This window comes from Podarcis tiliguerta (assembly GCF_965153285.1).
Source record: "Podarcis tiliguerta genome assembly, chromosome: 1".
Classification (NCBI taxonomy): domain Eukaryota; kingdom Metazoa; phylum Chordata; class Lepidosauria; order Squamata; family Lacertidae; genus Podarcis; species Podarcis tiliguerta.
The window spans coordinates 91396924-91420480 of NC_139534.1; the positions used below are offsets into that span (position 1 = coordinate 91396924).

The 23557-nt window shown below is 42.6% G+C and overlaps 1 protein-coding gene across 1 annotated transcript in view; it reads left to right on the forward strand.

Annotated features, from left to right (window-relative positions):
• PLA2G4F (phospholipase A2 group IVF) overlaps positions 1–23557 on the forward strand; it is a 158080-nt gene that overhangs the window by 35658 nt on the left and 98865 nt on the right. The window contains exons 22-38 of the mRNA XM_083442494.1: positions 964–1100; positions 1259–1390; positions 2629–2669; positions 4713–4755; positions 4982–5045; positions 6300–6436; positions 8145–8258; positions 10050–10087; positions 11902–12037; positions 13405–13541; positions 14324–14546; positions 16505–16622; positions 18283–18420; positions 19143–19250; positions 19933–20124; positions 21557–21723; positions 23346–23532. Of these exons, the coding sequence (XP_083298620.1) occupies positions 964–1100; positions 1259–1390; positions 2629–2669; positions 4713–4755; positions 4982–5045; positions 6300–6436; positions 8145–8258; positions 10050–10087; positions 11902–12037; positions 13405–13541; positions 14324–14546; positions 16505–16622; positions 18283–18420; positions 19143–19250; positions 19933–20124; positions 21557–21723; positions 23346–23532 (2112 nt within the window). The remainder of the gene's footprint in view (positions 1–963; positions 1101–1258; positions 1391–2628; positions 2670–4712; positions 4756–4981; positions 5046–6299; positions 6437–8144; positions 8259–10049; positions 10088–11901; positions 12038–13404; positions 13542–14323; positions 14547–16504; positions 16623–18282; positions 18421–19142; positions 19251–19932; positions 20125–21556; positions 21724–23345; positions 23533–23557) is intronic.

The following is a 23557-nucleotide window of genomic DNA, read 5'->3' on the forward strand; positions in this document are numbered from 1 at the left end:
ATTTCAGTGGGGAGGAGCCATAACTCAGTGGGTAGAGCACATGTTTTCCATGCAAAAGGTTCCAGGTTCAATCCCTGGAAATTTCTAGTTAAAATAAGAATCAGGTAGCACAGGCTTCCTCAGCCTCGGCCCTTCAGATGTTTTTGCCTACAACTCCCATGATCCCTAGCTAGCAGGACCAGTGGTCAGGGATGATGGTAATTTTAGTCTCAAAACATCTGGAGGGCCGAGGTTGAGGAAGCCTGAGGTAGCAGGTAATGGGAAAGACTCCTGCTTGTTTGAAAAGCTGCTGCCAGTCAGAGTGGATAATATTAGACGAGATGGACAGATAATTTGACCCTTGGTATAAGACAATCTTCTATGTACTGCCATGTAGATTTAATATGTAGGGCAGCCCTTTATATGTGAATAGTAATATGCCACGGGTGGTAATCAACTAAGTGTTACTCAGAGTAGACCCATTGAAATTAACCAACATGACTCAATTATGACAACTGATTTCAGTGGGTCTACTCTGAGTAATACTTAGTTGACTAACACCCCTACTGTTTTGATAAGTTCGGTATGTGTAGTTGGTATGGAGAGGTTTGCAGACAGCTCAGAGATGTGTTGTTTACCTCCATCCTTCTGTGCTAGATGTCTGTCATGTCAGGCAAGTCAGTGGGTGTGGATGATGGACAATTTCTCCCTCCCTTTGTTAAAAGGTGTCATCTAGTGCAGGGCTTTACTTTCCCTCACAGAAGTGAATTATTAAGGGTGTTCATTTGTATGGTAGAAAAATAAAGGCGTGTACCTGGGGCTAAACTGGCTCCTTATCTCTGCAGATGCTAGCTCCAAACTTACCTAATCTCTTTATCTGAAAGGTATCAAACTTAATACAATAGAGTCACAAAGGTTATCAGTGTTGTGGTTTTAGTGCTTGGCTTTAGATTCTTACTAAGCAAGTTTTTCTCCCTGCTTTAGTGAGTGGAGCTGACTGCTATGTAACTCTATGGCTGCCAACAGCTTCGCAGGAGGAAGCAAGGACTCAAACAGTCCTGAATTCAAGTGCACCTGTGTGGAACGAAACCTTCTATTTCACAGTACAGAATCAAGTGAAGGTAAGGAAATAGCGTTTATGGCATTAGTCTCAGAGAATCTGCATTCTAGAATTTCTCTAGTAGCTTAAGATGGGCAAGTTTTTGTTCAGATAGATTTGAGGTCCTAACGTTTAACACAAGCACATACAATTTTTTTAAGGCACTTCCTTAATTTTCAGAACATCCTGGAACTGAAGATTTACGATGAAGACCTGCTCACCACAGATGACCTTCTCTTTACTGTCCTTTTTGATGTAGCTGAAGTCAGCCCTGGAGAGAGATTCCACATAACCTTCATACTGAATTCAGAGGTACAGAACGAAATACCTTGCTCATATCTTTGCTTTATACTTCAGTGGAGGAGAAATATTTATATGTGTGCCTCGTGAACATTTTGGTTATGTAAATATATTATCTGACATCACATGCCATGTTTGAAGAAGCCCTGAACAGTGGCGTAGCGTGGGTTGTCAGCACCCGGGGCAAGGCAATTAATTTGCGCCCCCTAACCCGTGGATTTTAGCACTCAGAGAGGTGCGAGTGCAAGCGCCCCCCCAGATGTTGCGCCTGGTGTGGCCGGCCCCCCCTGCACCCCCCACGCTACGCCACTGGCCCTGAATGACACTTACCTGACTTTCTGACACTTACCTGACTTTCTGACACTTACCTGACTTTCTCTGCCTGGGCAGAGACGCGAGGGAGCTGGGGAGAGGTCTGTGGGATGCTGCTGGAAGCGTGGAGGCGGGCTTAGCATGGCTATCCCCATTGGGAAAGGGGAAGGCTGCCGGAGATGGAGGGAGGCGCGAGGAGGAGCCGCGTGGGAAGGCTCCCTTTGGCAGGGAGGGAGAGAGGGAGGGAGAGCGGGCAGGCACTACCTATTGGGATCCACATCAGCTGCGTGGCTCCCTTTGACAGAGGGAAGAGAGAGAGATCGTGCTGTGGTTTGCGGGTGGGCGGGAGTAGAAGCGTTGTCCAGGAGAGCTCCGCAGCCCAGCTGGTTTGAGGGGGAAGAGAGAGAGCGGTGCTTGGGGGCGGGGGAGAAAGAGCTGGCTTGGGGGGAGAGAGGGCTGGCTTGGGGGGAGAGAGAAAGGGCTGGCTTCGGGGGGGGGGAGAGATCTGGGCTGTACCCGCCCACTCTGCACCCATCCTGTCACCCACCCTACGCCTTTCCCTACATGTCCCTGCTCCCTCAGGGAAACAGCCAGCGCCTGCCCGCCCACCCTGCACCTATCCCTGGCTGGTAGATCACTGCCAGTTTTGGATATTGGATTGTAGATCACAAGCTACTTGAAGTTGGACATGCATGTTGTAGGTTAAGGCAATCCGCAGCTGTTATCTGCTGATTATCAGGATAGGAGGAACAGGTGGGACTTTGGGCTGTCCCCAGCAGGACTCTTCTTATAGTTTTATGGCTGAAATCCTGCAATGTTTTGCTTCACTTGCCATTCATATTCAGTTAATATGAAAAGCATCTCTTTACTTTTTTTGTTTCTTAAGCAGATTTTTTTTTTTATTATGTTGCTGATCCCAGCCATCTTTTTCTTTCCAGAGTAAGGAAGAACTGGACGTAGAGTTCATAATGAAGGAAAAGTATGTAGTAATAATAGGGAAGTATTCTGGATTCTTTATAAAATGTGGTGTCAGTTTTTTTTAAATAAAAAAAAACACGGGTTTAAGTTAGTGCATTTATAGATGTCTTTGATTATAACAAGCTGTGAATTTAATGAGCAGGAGTCATCAAGATAGCACAACTAATTACATATGCTGTCACTTTGAGCATTCAGGGTGCTGAAAGCTTCCAGATGATAGACTTTAGCTTGTCTAGGCATGAATTTAATGGTGCATAATAAATCGAACAATTGATGTGGTTGCTTCTTCTGTTTTTCAGTTAATTACCTTTCACCAAAAGTTCTAGTCTTCCTGAAGTAAGCACGCTCTTCTTAATTTAATTAAATAAAGCCTGCTTTATGCCTTTCCTCCATTCTGGGAGCATGCTGTATGAAATGTGATGCAGGGTGTTTGCTGATCCATAATGTGGAATTCAAACCATTACAGGTAGATTTCAGGGGCTGTTTCACACTTGCCATTTTTTTCTACTGGAGAGATAAGGTTGTTCTCTATAATTCAAGTAGTATACATAGTAAAAGCGAAGTATTTTCTTTCATATCACTTCAAAAACAAACTGCATTGCTATCGCTTTAAATGTTGTACATTCAAACTGTTGGGGAAATATCATCTAACAAAGAAAAAGATCTCTATATTATGGGGAAATAAAGACTAGCAGGCATGTTGAAGTAGAGACTGAAGTGCCTTTCCCTCAGGAGATAGCTGAGGGAATACCTCTCTTTCCTGTTCATTTAACCCAGGCATGTCCAAAGTCCGTTTCAGGAGCCTAATCCAGCCCACCAGTTGGTTTAATCTGGCCACTGTGGCAGTTTGTTTCCTGGGGGGGGGGGGGTCCTAAAAAACCTTTCAATCTGAAAAAAGTTCAACAACTGCAACCCGAAAAAAAGGTTAACAAATTTGGTCGGCCCTTTGGTCAGCCCTCACGGCACTTCACTTCATCAAATCTGGCCCTCTTTGAAAAAAGTTTGGACACCACTGTAACCCCTGAAGAACCCATAATGTATCACACCACAATTTACATTTGGAAAGGAATGTGGGAGTGTTCCTAAATACTATCAATTTTTATAAAGTAATAGTTCCAGTGGAAGGATTTTTGGAACTTTTCCGTAAAAGCATATAGTGAGTGATTATTAAAACATGTAGGCTTGGATCCAGGGATCATAGAATCAGGGTTGTCTTGCACAAGTAGAAAACCAAAGTAAAATTTGATTATATCCAGCAAAGGACTGCGATACACACAGAACAAACTAATGTGTACATCTGTAGCAGGCCCAATTTGATTACCATTAAGCACTTTTAAGTGAGTGCTAAAATGAATCACATAGATATTCTCTCCCAACTGAAGTTGAAGGAACTTCAGGTTGCAGTCTCCTAAACATGCTTACTGAATGTTAGGGTGTATTGGCTTGCTCTGAGCAAGTGCTTTAGTTGGTGTCTAGAGTTTGTTGTTGTCTAGACTGGATGTGAGTGAGGGTGGGATCCCTTTTGCATGCCCTCCAACATTTCTTCATTGAAAATAGGGATGCCCAGTGCCATTTTCCTAGAAAAAGAGGTGCCAGAACTCACCATGAACGCCTCCCCGTTCTCTTAAAATGGCAATGGTATCCACCTGAGAGGTGCTGGGTGTGAGTTCCGATGATTTCCAGTTGAAAAAACAAAGCCCTGGGGATGTCCTATTCCATACCCTCCAAAGCTTTTTCGATGGAATAGGGATGTCCTACTATACTCTCCCACATCTCTCCAGTGAAAATTGGGACATCCTAAGGAAAAGTGGAACGTTCTGGGATCAAATCAGAAACCAGGATGGCTTCTGTAAACCCAGGACTGTCGCTGGAAAATAGGGACACTTAGAGGGTCTGCTTTTCTTTATTGCCTGTGGCTCACACTCCTTCCTGTAATCCTGCTTTGCCAGGCCTCAGTTCACTAAATTTGTAAGGCAAGATTGGTTGCTAAGAAAGATGTGTTCAGTGCAATTATTTTTAAAACTTGCATTTCCCCCCCTTCTAGTTTGGATCGTCTTGAGAATCTCCTCACAAACAACATCATAGTGGTAATCTTAATCCTTTAGATTTTGTGCATCCTTTCATTGTTTCTGGAATGTAGTTTTAGGTGAATTATAATTTAATATACACAAAAGGAACTAAAGGCTGTGGGGTGGAGGACTATGGGAGACGAATGTTAAAGAACTGCCTTTATAGAGGCAGCTCTTCATGAATGCTTGACCATTTCAATAAATTTGAATCTTCATTACTTGGATCATTGTTCATTTTTCACAGGCCCGTCCAGTTTCTTGTTTGAATGTTTGTGTTTCCAAGGAGAAAAGTGCAAAGTATTTCAAAGGTAATTCCAGGTAGAGATCCTACCCCACCTCAACAACAATTAACTTTCTCTTATCTGGGAATCAAGAAAATTGATGCAGATATAAATATTTTTCTTTATGTTGTTGTTTCTGCTGCTGCTGTTTTGTTAAGCAACAGCTTTTGATTCTGTTCCATACTGGATAATAAGATCAGGATGAAATGCATACAAACTGCTTAAATGTTATTCATGTTGCAATGTCAAGTTGCAGAAGAAAATAAGGTGGCATATTATGGATGATTACTTGCAAAGTCCAGAATGGACTGAAGGATACTGAGATTGTTAACACTCCTTTATAGCATATCTAGCCTGTTGATTAACTAACCCTTGGCAAAATTTGAAGTTATCGCTAGTATTTAAATTAGAAACAAATGCCAATAAGTTATTAAATATATAACTGCTGTTTGGAAAAGCAATCATTTTACTGGTGCAAATATTTTGGGTGGTGTTTCCTTGTAGCTGTTAAGCAACTATTAGGTGCTGGATTTTGTGTTTTTTTTTTGGGGGGGGGGGACGACAACGGACATTTCTATTAAATCCAGATAGTATAGTGGTACCTTGGTTCTCAAACTTAATTCGTTCTGGAAGTCCGTTCCAAAACCAAAGTGTTCCAAAATCAAGGCACACTTTCTCATGGAAAGTAATGCAAAACAGAGTAATCTGCTCCAGACTTTTAAAAACATCCCCTAAAACAGCAATTTAAGATGAATTTTACTATCTAACGAGACCATTGATCTATAAAATGAAAGCAATAATCAATGTACTGTACTATAAAATACATAAGACAGTATTGTAGATGATAAAAATATTTTTTTCCCCTTACCTGCACTGATGATAGTCATTGTTTGGATGGGAGGCTATTATCCATTTCCGCAGTCACACAATCAATCAATCAGTAGCTGAACTGGGTTCCACACAGTCCCGAAAAAGCCTCAAAAACAAAAATGCAAAAATAAAAGTGTCAAACTTAATCCATTCCGGAAGTCCGTTTGACTTCCGAAATGTTCAAAAACCAAGGCTCAGCTTCTGATTGGTGCAGGTGCCCTGGAAACAATAGCCGACAGCCAGATCGGATGTTCAGCATCTGAAAAATGTTTGCAAACCAGAACACTTACTTCTGGGTTTTTGGCGTTTGGGAACCAAGGTACCACTGTAGCTATAAAGGGCAGTTTGTAGGTAAAATATGTTTTTTACACTCATGTTGATATTGTAATCTGCTTGGGCTTCTCTTTGTAGAAGAAGGTGATCTTGAACTGAGAATGAAGGGATCATATGAAGATACATGGAAAACTGTTTTGGAATCTGGATCGGTAGAATGCTTTTATTTCCACTACCCGACGTATTGGGAACCACAATTAAACGCCCACCTGCAGGTGACCATACTTTCATTGGAAATAATGCACCACACCTAAAAATACAATAGGGATAGAATAATGTACCCCCTCTCAGAGTATTATAAAATACTGACCCAGGAAATCATGGGTTTCTGTTTCTGTTATAATAATGTGCCACAGTGAGCCTCAGATTCCCATGCACCAATCCACTTCCTTCCTCCTTAGAGCTTGAGGGAAGTTAAAAGTTTCGATTTGCAATGTTGCACAAACTATAGTTTCTTATTGTGTCCTCATATGGGAAACAGTGGTTGTCTAAACTATGGGTAGTTGTACAAAACCAGAATATGAAAACACAGTTTAATTCTGTTTTGTTATCTCTGTGATTGGATCAAACCACAGTTTCCTGTATCTGAACATAATGGGAAACTATAGTAGAGTGATATCTTTTCTTTTTCTTTTGTGCTGCGGACCAGTGCAGCTGCTGTTCTGGAAAGCGAGTGAAAGTAACCCCTTTTTTATGTTAGTGTTCTACATGCACACGATCTGAATGGGCAAGAAAGGGGAATATATTGGCAGAAAGGAAGGAACTCTGAAAGGAAGAATGGGGCATCTTCAGAAGGTGGTATAATCTGGAGGGCACCATGTTGGCTATCTCTGGTGTAGTCCAAGTTAGCAAAGGATCAGATTGAGAGGCAGAGTGTGGGGAACAGTGTTGAGCAGAAGCTTGGTCTGATGGGATCTTCTCCCTTCTCAGTTAAGGTAAAGGTACCCCTGCCCGTACGGGCCAGTCTTGACAGACTCTAGGGTTGTGCACCCATCTCACTCAAAGAGGCCAAGGGCCAGTGCTGTCCGAAGACACTTCCGGGTCACGTGGCCAGCGTGACAAGCTGCATCTGGCGAGCCAGAGCCGCACATGGAAACGCCGTTTACCTTCCCGCTAGTAAGCGGTCCCTATTTATCTACTTGCACCCGGGGGTGCTTTTGAACTGCTAGGTTGGCAGGCGCTGGGACCGAACAGCGGGAGCGCACCCCGCCGCGGGGATTCGAACCGCCGACCTTTCGATCGGCAAGCCCTAGGCACTGAGGCTTTAACCCACAGCGCCACCCGCGTCCACCCTTCTCAGTTATATAGACTGAAAAGCAGGCCCTGGATCTGAAACTTCATCTGACTAGATGCTGAATCAGCTGGTGTGTTTCGAAATGCTGTTTAGTTGGCACCTCTGTGTAGACATAATTCAGACCATGACGTCTTTGGTAGACATGCTATTCTGGTGGTACTGGAGGTCAGGTACCAAAGGCCTGGCTTCCAGGAACCCTGGCCTGAAACATCTCGTTCACCAATGACCACCGACTTCAGAGTACATTTAAGTGGGACTTGCTTCCAAGTAGATTAGGAGTGTGCATTCGCACACAGACTCTCCCTCGACTACTCCCCCAAACCAAAAACAGCAAAGTGTTAGCTCTATTCTACAGTTGGTAACACTCATTATATTCATGCTTTCAGTCCAAAAGTTTGCCCATCTAATGTAATAACCTTGATAAACATTAATTAAACTGATAATATACATATCGTTTTAGAGTTTCAGTTAACTGATATGCAAAAACTGCAGGGTTCAACCCTAGGGTTCTTTAGACTGTCATCCTACTCTGATTGAAATATAACATTATTTTTTGAAAATTCAAAATAATCTTTAAACATAGTATTTTCTGATTATTTAACAACATAACTCTCCCCACCCCCATCTAGCATTGCTCAAGTAATGGGGAGCAAGACAAACAGAATTCATCTGCATCCCTGACTATGCCTCTGAAATCACTTTCTGTGGGGCAGGAGGTGAAAGTCATTCTTACTGCATCAGAGGTAAGAACTTCACTCTTTGAATAGGTTCCTAAACTTAAGGCAATTAACTGTCCCAGCTTTTTACACAATGGCTGATCTTGGAAAAGTGGACTTTAATGATGCAAACAATATCAAGTTATCTGGAAAGGTTTTCTGTGTGCTTCCACATAATTGGATGTGATAGCTGAAATATACCGTACTTTTCCGTGTATAAGGTGCCCCCATGTATAAGAAGCCCCCTGTTTTGGGGGACTCAAATTTAAGAAAATGGGGGGAGAAGTTGTTGAGGTTTTTTGGGGAGGATTGCCCAGAGTTGTTGAGCTTTTCTTGGGGGGGAAGGGAATGCCGAAAATCGCTCACCCGTACGTGTCGCAAAATTCACCTCCCATCTTTCCCATTGCCGGCATAAGCAGCGAATTGCCCACCCAATTGCCGCAGCGTCAGCCATTAAAAACCACCTATTGATGCAGCAACCAACAACATGTACAATAGCCGCTGACAGCTAAGGCAGCAACCAATCAAACGTCCACCCTATGCACTACCCGTGTATAAGACGACGCCCACTTTTTAGCATTACAGTGGTATCTCGGGTTAAGAACTTAATTCATTCTGGAGGTCTGTTCTTAACCTGAAACAGTTCTTAACCTGAGGTACCACTTTAGCTAATGGGGCCTCCAGCTGTTCTTACCCTGAAGCAAAGTTCTTAACCTGAGGTACTATTTCTGGGTTAGCAGAGTCTGTAACCTGAAACGTCTGTAACCCGAGGTACCACTGTATTTTTAAGGATAAAAATCTAGTCTTATACACGGAAAAGTACGGTAATACGTTTTTGCCTAAGAGTTGCACATGAAAGGAACTGTCCCAGATTGTGGTGGTGGATCCTGCCACATAAGACTTGAACAACGTGGGACCAGGTTACCTGAAGGACTACCTGCCAATGTATAGATCTGAACAATCACTTAGAATCCAAGTTTTACATCATGGGGGTAGGGATTTTATTTGTGTCACCACCATGTTCAATAGAACATTGTAGGGTGGTGAACCAAAAAACGGGTATCTCCCCCATTGCCCTTACGTTCTGGAATGCCTTTACCTCTACCGCAGGGAAAGTTTCTTCAGTTTTTTGCATCTTGTAATGATATATCTTTTTGCACAGTTTCCCCTGTTCCATAAGATTGGACCCTTTTTTTGTATGGAATTTTTAGCTTTGTTTCAGTGTTTTAGTATTGCTCAGCTTTCAGTCTGATTCACAGAAAGGTATGAGATCCGGTAGGGTGAGGATAGGTAATTTGTTCCCCTTCACCGTGTAGCTGCTGCGCTACCTCTTATGCAAGGGATAAGGGCTGCAGGAAGGAGGAGGAATGGATGAGAAATTGTCTTCCCTTCTTTTTGTGGCACAAGTGGAACTCTGCTGATCACAGGCCTGGGTGTAACTCACAACTCACACAACCTCTATTGTTATGCATACTTAGGATAAGCGTGTGTGTATATTTATTTAAACCAAGGAATATCACGAGAAATAAAAATGTTCTGCGGTTCTCAGGCATTTCATTTTTATAAATGTGCCTATACTTTATGATGTAGAGACGCAGTCACAGAAAATGCAATATTTTTCAGAGTTAGAGTGTCATAGGATTTGCTTCACTTGGTGACAGAGAGCAGAAACACATAGAAAAACTATCAGGATTTTATTTTTTTTCCATTTTGTGGCATATTCCAGCAAGTAATTATGTGAATAGAATCTAAGAATGCTGAGTTCTGTGGATTATGCATGCGACTTAAAATATTGTTATTCATTATTCTTCATTTCAGGATACTAATTTGGAAGTTAAATTGCGTACACAGACTTGGTAATGTATTACTTTTCTGAAACCCTTCCCTCCAAAAATCTCAAGTAGACTTTTAGGGCAACCCAGTCTATTTCTTGTTTTTCTGTGTTGTCGTCTTTGCAACTGTTTGGGTTAGCTAGAGGAGTTCGATGTCAGTCTCCAGGAGGATTGGCATGTTGAAGACACCTTAAAGACTAACAGTTTTATTATGACATAAACTTTGGTGATGTACAAGCCACTTCATCTGATGTGTCATGTATTCTTTAACTGGCAAGCATATATACACATGGGATGGGATGTACATGGGATGGAACATAACGGTCTGAGATCAGAGAAGAAAAGAACAGAGAATGATGACTATTTGAAAGCAAGATAGCTATAGTGTCCAATTAACACGGCAAAATAATAATAATAATAATAATAATAATAATAATAATAATAATAATAATTTTTATTTATATCCCGCCCTCCCCAGCCGAAGCCGGGCTCAGGGCGGCTAACAACAATCAAATAATCAAACAATCAAATAATCCAACATTCTAAAAACATTTCAATTATAAAAATTAATTAAAATCAAATTGATGGCAACCATTAAGCAAAATTCTGTGCAGGTTGCCAGAGGAGTGAGTCAGGCTGAGCCCTAACCAAAGGCCTGGTGGAACAACTCTGTCTTGTAGGCCCTGCGGAAAGATGTCAGGTCCCGCAGGGCCCTAGTCTCTTGTGACAGAGCGTTCCACCAGATTGGAGCTGCAGCCGAGAAAGCCCTGGCTCTAGTTGAGGCCAGCCTAACCTCTCTGTGGCCTGGGACCTTCAGGATGTTTTTATTTGCAGACCGTAGGTTCCTCTGTGGGGCATACCAGGAGAGGCAGTCCCGTAGGACAACCCACATTCTGGCTTTGGTCAGCTAATTAACACGTGTGATTATTATTTTTTAAAGAAAGGATTCTTGTTTCAAGCCATGAACTGTGTGCCCAAGTGCAAAGTCCCCTATTCTTTTCTCCCATCCAGTGTTTTCAGTGGGGTATGGGGGTGTGTGTATGTGTAGACGGGAAATTCAAACAGTTGCTGTCAGGAGTTTAGGGCTGGATTTAGACACATCAAAAATGCGTTTCAGGAAAACCTCAGTGTGGGAAATCACATTAGCAAAAGACAGAACTCCACCACGCCATCTGGTGTCACAGAGTTATAACGCATATAAAACGCTTTTTCTTGACTAATGTAGCTGGGTCCAAAGTAATGACAGTAATTCTCTCTGTTGTGTTAGCTGCAGTCATTTTATATTCACCTTAAGTATTTGCCATGGGGGAGAAATTCAGTTTGGTTTGTATTTGAATGCCTAATAATAGTTTAGGTTGGATTTTGCCAGTCTGGTGCCCTTGCAGTTGACATGCAACTTGCATGGGGGTTACTGAAGATGCACAGAACCAAAATCATGTATACTTGGAACACCCCAATGCGATCATCCTTACCTTTTGGAGCCAGCATGCCAAACAGGTCTTGTGCCCCAAGCAAGGCAGAGAGCTTTGAAGGCTCTATGAGGCTCTTGCGAGAGCCTCCCCAGTCCCAAAGCAGAGACCTTAAAAGCTATTTTTGTCCTGTGGAACCCTGTGCCAGAAGAACCTTTAAGCTCTCTGCTTTCTGTGCATTTAATTTGTGCGATTTCAGCTGGCTGCGTAAAGCTGAAATTAGGCAATGAGAGCCCACAACATATGGAACACCTCAGATTCCCCACCCCTGATTTAGAGGAACAGGCTATCTCTAAATGTTGATCCTGTAGTTAGTGGATGATGTACTGCTGCTTGCTTCCCCTACCTATGTCCTTAATTTTGTTTCAGCTCAGAGCACCTTGATGTGCATTTGAGGTTTGACCTATGCGGAGAGGAAAAGACTTTTCTACATAAACGGAAGAAAGTGGTTGCAGCTGGTCTGAAAAGTGTCCTCCAGCTAGAAGACGATCTGTTGGATCATGAGGTATGCTGGATCTGGAACTGAAGGAAAAGAATGCATATTTTAAAAGGAAGACAACAATTTATATTTGATACATCCCTTAAAAAGACACCTTTCGTTTTCTACTGGTGTAACGTGCAAGTTGTGGGAAGTTGAACTTCATGCTTGGAATTGTTCTTAGCTCACCTTGTTTTCAATGTTGTATTTTACTGATATTTTTACATTTTTTACATAAACCGTTTAGAGGTTTCACAATTAAGTGGTGCATTTATTAAATGAATAAAATAAATGTTTGGGGAGGCAACAGTGTTAGCAAAGCAACTGATATCTGGCATGGTTGGCACATCCCAGGCAGAGGGCCTTCTTGGTGGTGGCCCCCCACCCTGTGGAACACCCTCCTATCAGATGTGAAGGAAATAAACAACTATCTTACTTTTTGAAGACATCTGAAGGCAGTTCCTATTTAGGGAAGTTTTTTTTATGTTTGATGTTTTATTGTGTTTTTATTTTCTGTTGGGAGCCTCCCAGAGTGGCTGGGGAAATCCAGCCAGGTAGGTGGGGTATAAATAAATTATCATTATCATCATTATTATTATTAACTGCACAACTGCTGAATGGTGTGCTGCTCTGTGGCAGAACGGCTATTATCATTGGCATTAGTCTTACAGAGAATAGTTATCTCTCGCTTGGACTACTGCAATGCACTCTACGTGGGGCTACCTTTGAAGGTGACTCGGAAACTGCAATTAATCCAGAATGTGGCAGCTAGACTGGTGACTGGGAGTGGCCGCCGAGATCATATAACACTGGTCCTGAAAGATCTTCATTGGCTCCCAGTACGTTTCTGAGCACAATTCAAAGTGTTGGTGCTGACCTTTAAAGCCCTAAACGGCCTCCGTCCTGTATACCTGAAGGAGCGTCTCCACCCCCATCGTTCAGCCTGGATACTGAGGTCCAGTGCCGAGGGCCTTCTGGTGGTTCCCTCGCTGCGAGAAGTGAGGTTACAGGGAACCAGACAGATGGCCTTCTCGGTAGTGGCACCCGCCCTGTGAAATGTCCTCCCGGCAAATGTCAAGGAAATAAGCAGCTATCTTATTTTTAAAAGACATCTGAAGGCAGCCCTGTTTAGGGAAATTTTTAATATTTAATGCTGTATTGTTTTTAACACTCAATTGGGAGCCACCCAGAGTGGCTGGGGAAACTCAGCCAGATGGGTGGGGTATAAATAATAAATTATTATTATATTATAGTTATCCTAGCTGATATTATGCCCTTCGAAAATGCTAATACTCATATTTTAAATCTGTGAACTACCGAGAGGACATTGTTAATTGTGCGCTAACGTACAGGCCAGATATTAATATAAAAATATATATGTGTATTTTAAACAGGTGCCAGTAGTTGCAGTCATGGCCACAGGAGGTGGATGCAGAGCAATGACGTCTCTTTACGGGCAGCTCTCAGGACTTAAGAAGCTTGGCATGCTGGACTGCATAACATATATCAGCGGTACCTCAGGCTCAACTTGGTGAGACTGTCAGCATGAAACTGGGGGAGGGGATTGTGGAATTTTGTAGCTGAAACCAAGGAAAGGTATTAAGAAGTGCATAGTATCTGAACATTATTTGTATACAACCCGCTTCCCCTGAGCCAAGCCATACCAGCAATGAAGTCACAAAGTCAATTAAGGTTTGGCAGACAGCCAGAAGGCAATCTGAAGGAGTAAGTCTGCCTGGTGATAACAGAAACATGGAGACCGCTCCCTGATTGGTCAAGGTCTCTTAAAGAGTGATTATTAATGGCCTACTAACTGTTAGTTCAGTGTTCGTGTTCAGAGTTTTGGGTCAGTGTGGGAGTTGTGAGTCATGTCAGAGAGAGCTAGCAAAAGACCCGTGTTCTGTTCCTGTAAACAGTCCACTGTATATAATAAACACCTAACTATAAGTTCCTGGTTCCTGCTTTGTCTATACTGTCTGCAGCCAAGTCGCCAATTGCTTCCGTGGATTCTGCGTGTACTCTGTTAGGTCTGGCTAAGGTCCTGCAACTAGTCAGAAAGTTGCGAAACACCAAATAGGTTTTTCCAATAGGGACAGTACTGGGACTTATGGTTGCGCTTGAGATGTGCCGCTTCAGACATCAGTGTGCAAGAGCGGAAAACTGAAGCAGGGCTCATCTCGCCTGTCCTTCCATTTCGTCTGCTTCTGTGTAACATTTATACCAGTCTTCTGGAAAACCAAGGTGGCTTCTTTACGTGTGTGTTCCATTGTCCATGTATTTATCCTAATTATTTTATTACAACTGTTTCTTTAGGACCATGTCAAATTTGTATGAAGATTCCAATTGGTCCCAAAAGGATCTGGAGAGGCCAATCCTTGAAGCCAAGAAGCATATGGGAAAGAATAAGATAAGCACCTTTTCTCTGGAGCATCTGATTTATTATCAAGAGGAGCTGAGGCAGAGGGCCAAAGAGGGCATCTCTACTTCTTTTAATGACCTGTGGGCCGTAGCTCTGGAGAATATCTTGCATGATGGGGTATGTAAACAGCTTTAGGCCTCTCCTAATGATCAGTGTCCAAATACAGAAATGATTAATGGAGAGCCAATTATCTTCCAAAGCCTCTGTTGGTTGTTTCATCTCTCTGGCATGCAGTGGTGTTGCAACGGGGAGTGGGGCGACAGTGCGCCCCAGATTCCACATCCGGGTGGGTGGCAAGCTGGCACCCTGTGGGGTGCTTGCCCTGCTGCCCCGGCCCAGGTGTGGCGGCGCGAGCAGCCATCGCACAGCCGCAGCCGCATGTGGAGGATCCTCCGTTCGCAGCTGCAGCTGTGAGCAGAGGATCCCGGTGCTGGCGGCAAACCGCTATGTACAGCGCATGTGCGGCATCGCACGCATTTGCTGTACATAGGGGTTTGCCAGCGCCGCAGCTCCAGCGCCATACGGACGGTGGTGGGATCCCTCCGTTGCTGCTACAGTCGCAAACAGAGGATCCCGGCATCGTCCTTACGACGCCGGAGCAGCAGCGCCGGCAAACTACTATGTACAGCACATGTGCGGCGTTGCTATGTACAGCGCATGTGTCATACGTAGCGATGCCGCACATGCGCCCTACTTAGCAACACCCCTCCCTGGGTGTCACGACGCCTTCGTTCTCCCCTGCTGGCATATATGTATTCAATTAATCAGTCAATTAAGGCTTTCAGGGAAGAAAAATATGAGTGACCTTACATGTATAGTTTTGGGTTGTTTTTTGTTGTTGTTGTTGTGTCTGAATAACAACAAAAAAATACATACCAGTACAATGAGCAGCCTAAAAGCAATTGATTTCAAAGCGCAATATAATAATCCAAAGAAACAAACCATTTTGATAAAACTAGCATTATAACATTTTAATTTCGTTGAAAATTAGGCCATATCAGTAACTAAAAAACCACATATCAACCAATATTATTTATCCAGAACTGAAAGAGGAAAGCACAGAAAGCATTGATCTCCTTTAATCTGATGAAGTCCTTGTTTTTTGAAAGAGCCATCAGCAGCCTAGTTTCATTCTTTGGAAATTTTGCAGGACCCCCTTTATTCCATATATTCACTCATCCATCTCATTCATACAGTTTATAACTGATTACATTAAACTAGTGATATTGTAAGGGTAACAAAAGGGATGCGGGTGGCTCTGTAGTGTAAACCACTGAGCCTTGGGTTTGCCGATCGGAAGGTCAGCGGTTTGAATCCCCGCAACGGTATCTGCCCCCTTTGCTCTGTCCCAGGTCCTGCCAACCTAGCTGTTCGAAAGCACGTCAAAGTGCAAGTAGATAAATACCGTATTTTTCACCCTATAGAACGCACTTTTCCCCCTCCAAAAATGAAGGTGAAATCTGTGTGCGTCCTATGGGGCGAATGCAGGCTTTCGCTGAAGCTTGGAGAGCGAGAGGGGTCAGTGCGCACCAACCCCTCTCACTCTCCAGGCTTCGGGCAGCTATCCGCAGCCTAGGGAGCCTGCTGCCCTTGTTTTTCTCCTCTAAAAACTTCGGTAGGTGCGTTTTTAAAAGCTCGGGCTTCCCCTTCCCCAGCCCCGCTAGGTGCGTCCTATGGGCCGGTGCGTCCTATAGGGCAAAAAATACAGTAGGTACTGCTCCGGTGCGAAAGTAAACGGCGTTTGTGTGCGCTGCTCTGGTTTCGCCAGAAGCGGCTTAGTCATGCTGGCCACATGACCCGGAAAAACTGTCTGCAGACAAACGTCAGCTCCCTTGGCCAGTAAAGCAAGATGAGTGCTGCAACCCCAGAGTTGTTTGCGACTGGACTTAACGGTCAGGGGTCCTTTACCTTTACCTTTAAGGGTAACAAAAGGGCAAATATGAAGCACCTAAGAGTATATTCACACAATTTTCAGAGATTTGTTTTGCAAAACCATATCTGATTTGTTGCAGTACGTGGCACACTCTTCTGAGCTCCAAGTCCTTTGCTTGCTTTTTGTTTTTCCTCCTTATTAGGTGCATGATTTTAAACTATCTGATCAGCAACAGGCTGTGAATCAAGGGCAGAATCCCCTACCCCTCTATTTAGCCCTTAATGTGAAAGAAAACCATATTTCTACTTTTGATTTCAAAGGTAATTCTTATAAAATTGTAATTGCAGTAGAGAATGGCAGGTGCAAATGTCATCAATTTTTCTTAGCCTATTCTCCTGTGTAAGCTTTACTATGTAGCAATAATGTGCCAGAAAGGAAATTTCAGAACATCCTTAGGGGTTATTTGATCTGTAGGTAATTTACCTTGCATATTAATTATACAGGTCTATATGACAGTCGGGGACGCGGGTGGCGCTGTGGGTTAAAGCCTCGGTGCCTAGGGCTTGCCGATCGAAAGGTCGGCAGTTCAAATCCGCGCGGCGCTCCCGCTGTTCGGTCCCAGCGCCTGCCAACCTAGCAGTTTGAAAGCACCCCTGGGTGCAAGTAGATAAATAGGGACCGCTTACTAGCGGGAAGGTAAACGGCGTTTCTGTGTGCGGCTCTGGCTCGCCAGAGCAGCGATGTCACGCTGGCCACGTGACCCGGAAGTGTCTTCGGACAGCGCTGGCCCTTGGCCTCTTTGAGTGAGATGGGCGCACAACCCTAGAGTCTGTCAAGACTGGCCCATACGGGCAGGGGTACCTTTACCTTTTATATGACAGTAACTGAAACAGAGATTAGCATTTATGTGCCAGGTTTGGGGCCTGCTCAAGGACACTAAAGGAGCTTATAGACAGCGGCTTAATATTGCTAATGGGTCCTTGAGATATTGCAAATAGCTTAATGGCAACAGGTGGTTGTTGTTGTTTTTTAAGTGGCCATCTCTTCCCCAAGAAGGGAAAATCCAGATTAAATTGCAGGGGGTGGGGAATATTTGCTGGCATTTTGATGCCAACACTATTATGTAGATGCTACAAAAAAACCCAGCCTGGAAGCATCCAAAGTGTGAGTAAGTATGTGTGCAGAACTGGAGATTCCTTGTAGGTTTCATTGCTGCAAATATGAAATAATCACTTTAAAACTGCACAGTCATTTGTTTCATTGATTGTTGTAAGCACAGCAAATAAATTGGGCTGTTAGTACAGTTTCTTTACATAGGTATAAATGACTCATTTAGATGATGGTGATGATAATTAATTTTGTATGTGCTGTAAACTGCCCAGCCAGTCTGGACAGCTTACTGCACAACTTAAAAATTGTAACATTAAAAACTTCCCTAAACATGGCTGCCTTCAGATGTCTTCTAAAAGCCAGATAGTTGTTTATTTCCTTCACATCTGAAGGGAGAGCATTCCACAAGGCGGGTGCCACCACCAAGCAGGCCCTCTGCCTGGTTCCCTGTAATCTCACTTCTCGCAGTGAGGGAACCACCAGAAGGCCCTTGGAGCTGGACCTCAGCGTCTGGGTTGAATGATGGTCTTGGACCATTGAGCCATGTGCTTGTTTGATGGCTTTGGTAAAGTAACTCTCCTCTTTCAGCTTCACTTCCCCATCAATAAAATTAAAGTAAAAGTGACCTCACTTGTCGTTTCTTGTGAAAATGAATGAGATATGGAAATAATTGTATCCCACAGATCATTTATCAATATTGCACAATGCATTTCCCCCTCCATGCTCCTTGGAGGAAAGGTAGAATGATAAACACAATGCATACACAAATTAGTATATTCTCATAGGAGGTTTTAGATGCAGAATTATTATGTTACCATGCTTCCATCAGCAATAAGATAGCAAGTATGCTTGTTGATTGTCTGTACACAGAATGGTGTGAATTCTCCCCCTATGAAGTTGGTTTTCTGAAATACGGTGCATTCATCCATTCAGAAGATTTTGGAAGTGAATTCTTCATGGGACGGCTAATGAAGAAAAACCTAGAGTCCCGGATCTGTTATTTAGAAGGTAATTGTATTAATTTCCTGTAAAGTGGCATGTTACTCTCTTGAAAGCTGTTGTGAACTGGATTTGCAATTACTAAGATCATCAAAAAGATTTGTAGGTTAACTATCATAATTTGTGGGAAATGATTTCGAGGTGTAGGCTAGCCCAAGACAATTATGTGCCTGATGCTGCAATTTTATCACACCCAACATCAGCTGCCTGAGGAGGCCACCTCGCTTTAAATATAAAATGCTTTTCTGTTGCAATACGTATGAATAAACAAATGTGTGTTTATGAGCAAATAGTACAACCATTATCTAGTAGTTCATGAAGTCCTAATATTTCAAAAGACCTAAATAAGGCAGGAGGAGTAATTAATTACAGTGGTGCCCCGCAAGACGAATGCCTCGGAAGACGAAAAACTCGCAAGACGAAAGAGTTTTCCGTTTTCTGAGGTGCTTCGCAAGACGGATTTCCCTATGGGCTTGCTTTGCAAGACGAAACGTCTTGCGCCTTTTTTTTTTAAACCACCAATGCATTCCTATGGGAAACCGCCAATATACATTGGTGCTTCGCAAGACGAAAAAACTCGTAGAACGAAAAAACTCACAGAACGAATTAATTTCGTCTTGCGGGGCACCACTGTACTATTGAGGTTTTGATTAATGATAAACAGCTGAATGAGAAAGGATGGATTATGCAAAGAAGAACTGATCTTTCCCTAAATATGCTTGACTTTACAGCGTTGTGGAGCAATATTCTTGCTGTGAATCTGCTCGATGTCTGGAATAAGCTGAGCAGTACAGATGAATCTTGGCAGAAACTTATCAGAAGCAAAATAAGAAACATTGGTAGGAATTTTGTTGTTAGCTTAAAATAATGTGTACATAACAGCACACATATTCTCGTAAATAACCCCTGAAGAAGTAGCCTAGATGGTTTGCCTCCTTTCACATGAACATAGTGATGGCCAGTGTGCAGTTCAGAAACTGGAAGAGATTTAAGGTAGCACAGTGCTATTCTCTACACTAACACAAAGCACTGTGGCAGAGAGATAAGAAAACACGTATTTGGGTGTGCGCACACACTTGCATGAACACACATGCTTGGGTGGTGTGGAAGGCCACCTGTGGAAAGTTATGAAATGGTCCATGAAAGCTGACACCGTAACAAATTGGTTAGTTTTCAAGGTGCCACAATATTATTCGTTGCTTTCACTAAAAGTGAGCAATATCTAGGTGTTAGCGAATGTAGATTAAAAATCCCTGTTAAAGGAACGTTAAGGGAATTCCCCACTTTTTTGGTATCCAAATGGGGTTACCTGTATCTGTTCCAGGCATATGTATTTGACAGTGTGTCATTATTCATAAACAATGCCATATATCTACTTTAAATTGTGCAGAGGACGACAATTATCTGATTTTTGAATAAGCCTTTTCATAGACATTTGCTGTAACACTATAGTGGTATAAAGTAGCAACACGGACTGTTTCCTCCCCCTCCAATCCTCTTCTCTTCCTTTCCCTTATTCAGAGAGAAATCATATTCCACCAGAAAGCTCTACTTACTTGGGGACCTCTTGGATGTGTCCTGATGGGAAGCTCTTTCAGATTATAAGAAATATTTTAACTGATCGTCCATTGCACCATCACATCCATAACTTCCTCAATGGTTTCCATATGCATAAAGACTATTACCAGGAGAGTCAGTTCTCTACATGGAAAGGTAACTATGTCTGCTTAGACGTATAACCTGTTGAATTCAGTTGGGCTTTCTCCAAACCAAAGGATTAGGATTACAATTCTAGTTACAAAAAAATAAATAAAAGAAAACAACCCCACCAAAAACAATCATCATACCCTAGGGCTTTTTAGTGCTGATAATTTATTTACTAAGTTAATAAAATTGCTATCCCACCCTTCATCTGAAAGGACATTGCTGACACACTAACTATTAAATTCTTCTTTAGAACCTACAAACTTATATCTTCCCATAACTGGGCCTGGGATACTGGACAATAGGTGAAAATGTGGGTTTACTGTGAACATAGTGACTTTGATTTTACTTGTAAACATATGCAAGTGTTGAACAGAGCTCATTTATCACTGTCTCTCTCTTGTCAAGTTGTCTTGCCTACCTTAGACCTGGAGTGCTGTTTCAAGAACACATTTTATTTTATACACTTTTCTTCTTTCAAAATGGGCACATGCAATGTTCCGAATATATACCTAAATATGTAAAATGTGAACATGATAAAAGTATGTTCACCAACATATGTGTCAGACAGCAAACTTTATCAGCAAGATGGGATTGGCTGGAACACCAACTTGAATGTACGTTCTGATAAACACAAGTGTGCTGCCATGTAATGTGTGGCAGAGCCCTGAATTCTGAATGGTGTTTGGAGCCATAGACTGACTCCCTGAAAGTTCCAGGCTCAGGCAGAGGACTGGCTTCAAATAGAACTATAGAATCATGGAAAGGTAGAGTTGTAAGGGACCCTAGGGACGTGGGTGGCGCTGTGGGTAAAACCTCAGTGCCTAGGACTTGCTGATCGTAAGGTCGGTGGTTCGAATCCCCGCGGCGGGGTTTGCTCCCATCGTTCGGTCCCAGCTGCTGCCCACCTAGCAGTTTGAAAGCACTCTTAAGTGCAAGTAGATAAATAGGGACTGCTTTATAGCGGGAAGGTAAACGGCGTTTCCGTGTGCTGCGCTGGTGCTGGCTCGCCAGCTGCAGCTTCGTCATGCTGGCCACGTGACCCGGAAGTGTCTTAGGATGGTGCCGGCTCCTGGCCTCTAGAGCGAGATGAGCACGCAACCCTAGAGTCGGACACGACTGGCCCGTATGGGCAGGGGTACCTTTACCTTTAAGGGACCCTAAGGGTCTCCTAGTCCAGTCCCATGACAGATGGCCACCAAACCTCTGCTTAGAAACATCTGATGAAGAAGAGTCTACCACCTTCTGAGGGAGTCCATTCTACAGTCGAACAGTTCTTCCTGTTAGAAAGTTCTTCCTGATGTTTCGTCAGAATTTTCTTTCTTGTAACTTGAAGCCATTGGCTTGGGTCCCAGATCTGAAACATTTTGTGAAAGAAAATGGATGATAAAAATCAGATTAGATTACTAGATTGATTTTTATTGTATAATTTGCATTTCAGACAGCCGACTGGACCAGTTTCCTAATCAACTGACACCATCAGAAGAAGGTATCTGCCTGGTCGATGCTGCCTATTTCATCAATACTAGCTGTCCCCCACTCTTGAGAAAGGAGCGGAAAGTAGATGTCATCTTATCATTTGATTACTCTCTGGACAACCCTTTCCAGGTCAGTGTTAAGGTATTCTTCTGCAAACAGTTTGCTCACAGTAGAGGAAACTCTCTCCTATCCTCCATGCCAGGGTCCCAATACAGATTCCTCCCCACTCCTAAAAAAATCCTTGCCATTGTGAAAAAAGTGCAGTTTAATATTTTGCTGATGCTTTGATTTGCAGCTGTCAATACACATTATGTTGTAATAGGCACTTTGGGGGAGTGGGGTGTTGATTACATAAAATCTTGAAGGTTTTGATTCTGTGAACCGCTCTGAGATTCCCAGGTATAGGGCTGTATATAAATTCATTCATTCATTCATTCATTCAATCTATAGATAGATGAATAAATAGATAGATAGATAGATAGATAGATAGATAGATAGATAGATAGATGATAGATAGATAGATAAATAGATAGGAAATGGTACTGTTTTATATCCATCATCACCATCATCCGACTGCAACAAACATAATCAAAGGCTATCATACACTAAATAATATGTGTGTTGCATCAGACAAAATACCATCGAACCAATGTAGTAATGGCTAAGGACCTAGAAACAAAGGAGGGCAAGAGATGTCACAGAAGATGTAATTTCAATGGGTACTGTTTCTCTCGTGCTTGCCAAAATTTTCCATTCTACACAGCTATTAAAAATACAGCTCATTCCAGTCATTCCAAGCTATGGGCACTTGAGTTTCAATCAAATGAGGAGAAACTTAACAACATGAAACTGAACAAAAGTGTATCTGCTTTTTGACTTGTGAACAAAGCTACAATTGTGGATTTTCAGCGGAAAACAGTTCTTATATCAGGTGCTTCAAAAAAAAATTCTCTGTAGAATGTAGAGCAGAAATTAATCTTAAACAACCCTCTAGATGGAGTATTAAAAAAAGTAGCCAGGTATTTTTTTCTTTATTGTTGCTCAGCTCCCACACTCTTTCTTTCTCTGTGAGTAGGCACTTGTAGTCTATTTTATTATAAATGTTTATCAGCATCATCGTTCAAACATACCCTTAGAATTGTGGCAAGGGATGGTCAAAATGGGCTGAATCCAGTTTGTGTCTCCAATAAATGTCTGCATGGGTATTTTTTTAAAGGCAAAATCTGCACTCTTTTAAAATGTTATTGATCCACACGCTTATGATGTGGTCTGAGAGCTTTCTGGCTCCTTTTTCTTTATAAAAACATTTTCTAGCTGCTTGAAGCCTCATTGGGACATTGTACAGAAAAAAGATGGCTGCCCCCATAAGTACATTGGGGCAACCACCTTTTCCTTGGTGCAATTACACAGGGTCATGGCAGGGACATTTTACTCAAAACGTTTCAACGAGCACAGCAAGAGTAGCCGCTCCAATCAGCTAGAAATATAGAGGCAAGAAAGCCCTGCAACTATCTTGGTGTTTTTTTTTAAAGAAAGTGAACCGTACTCAGAAAGGTTCATAGACATGTAGTCAAATCCACACGTCTACATTATGATCTGAGCATGATCCGTTGGAATACGGACTGGAGAGCTTAGCTCCAAATGGTGGAGTGAATTGAAATCCTCCCCCAGCCCTAATTGTGGCTACATAATTTAATGCCTGCTGATTTAAAGGACAGCCTTTAAAGTTACCCTAATTTCTTGTGCTATAGTCTATAGAACAAACCAGTGAATACTGCTTGGAGCAGGGAATTCCTTTCCCCAGGATTTCATTGAGTGAGGAAGACAAGAAAAATCCAAGAGAATGTTACCTATTTGTGGACGAGGAGAATAACAAATCCCCCATTGTGCTTCATTTCCCGCTTGTGAACGATACATTCCAGAAATTTAAAGAACCAGGTACATTTCACTTTCAACGTGCAAT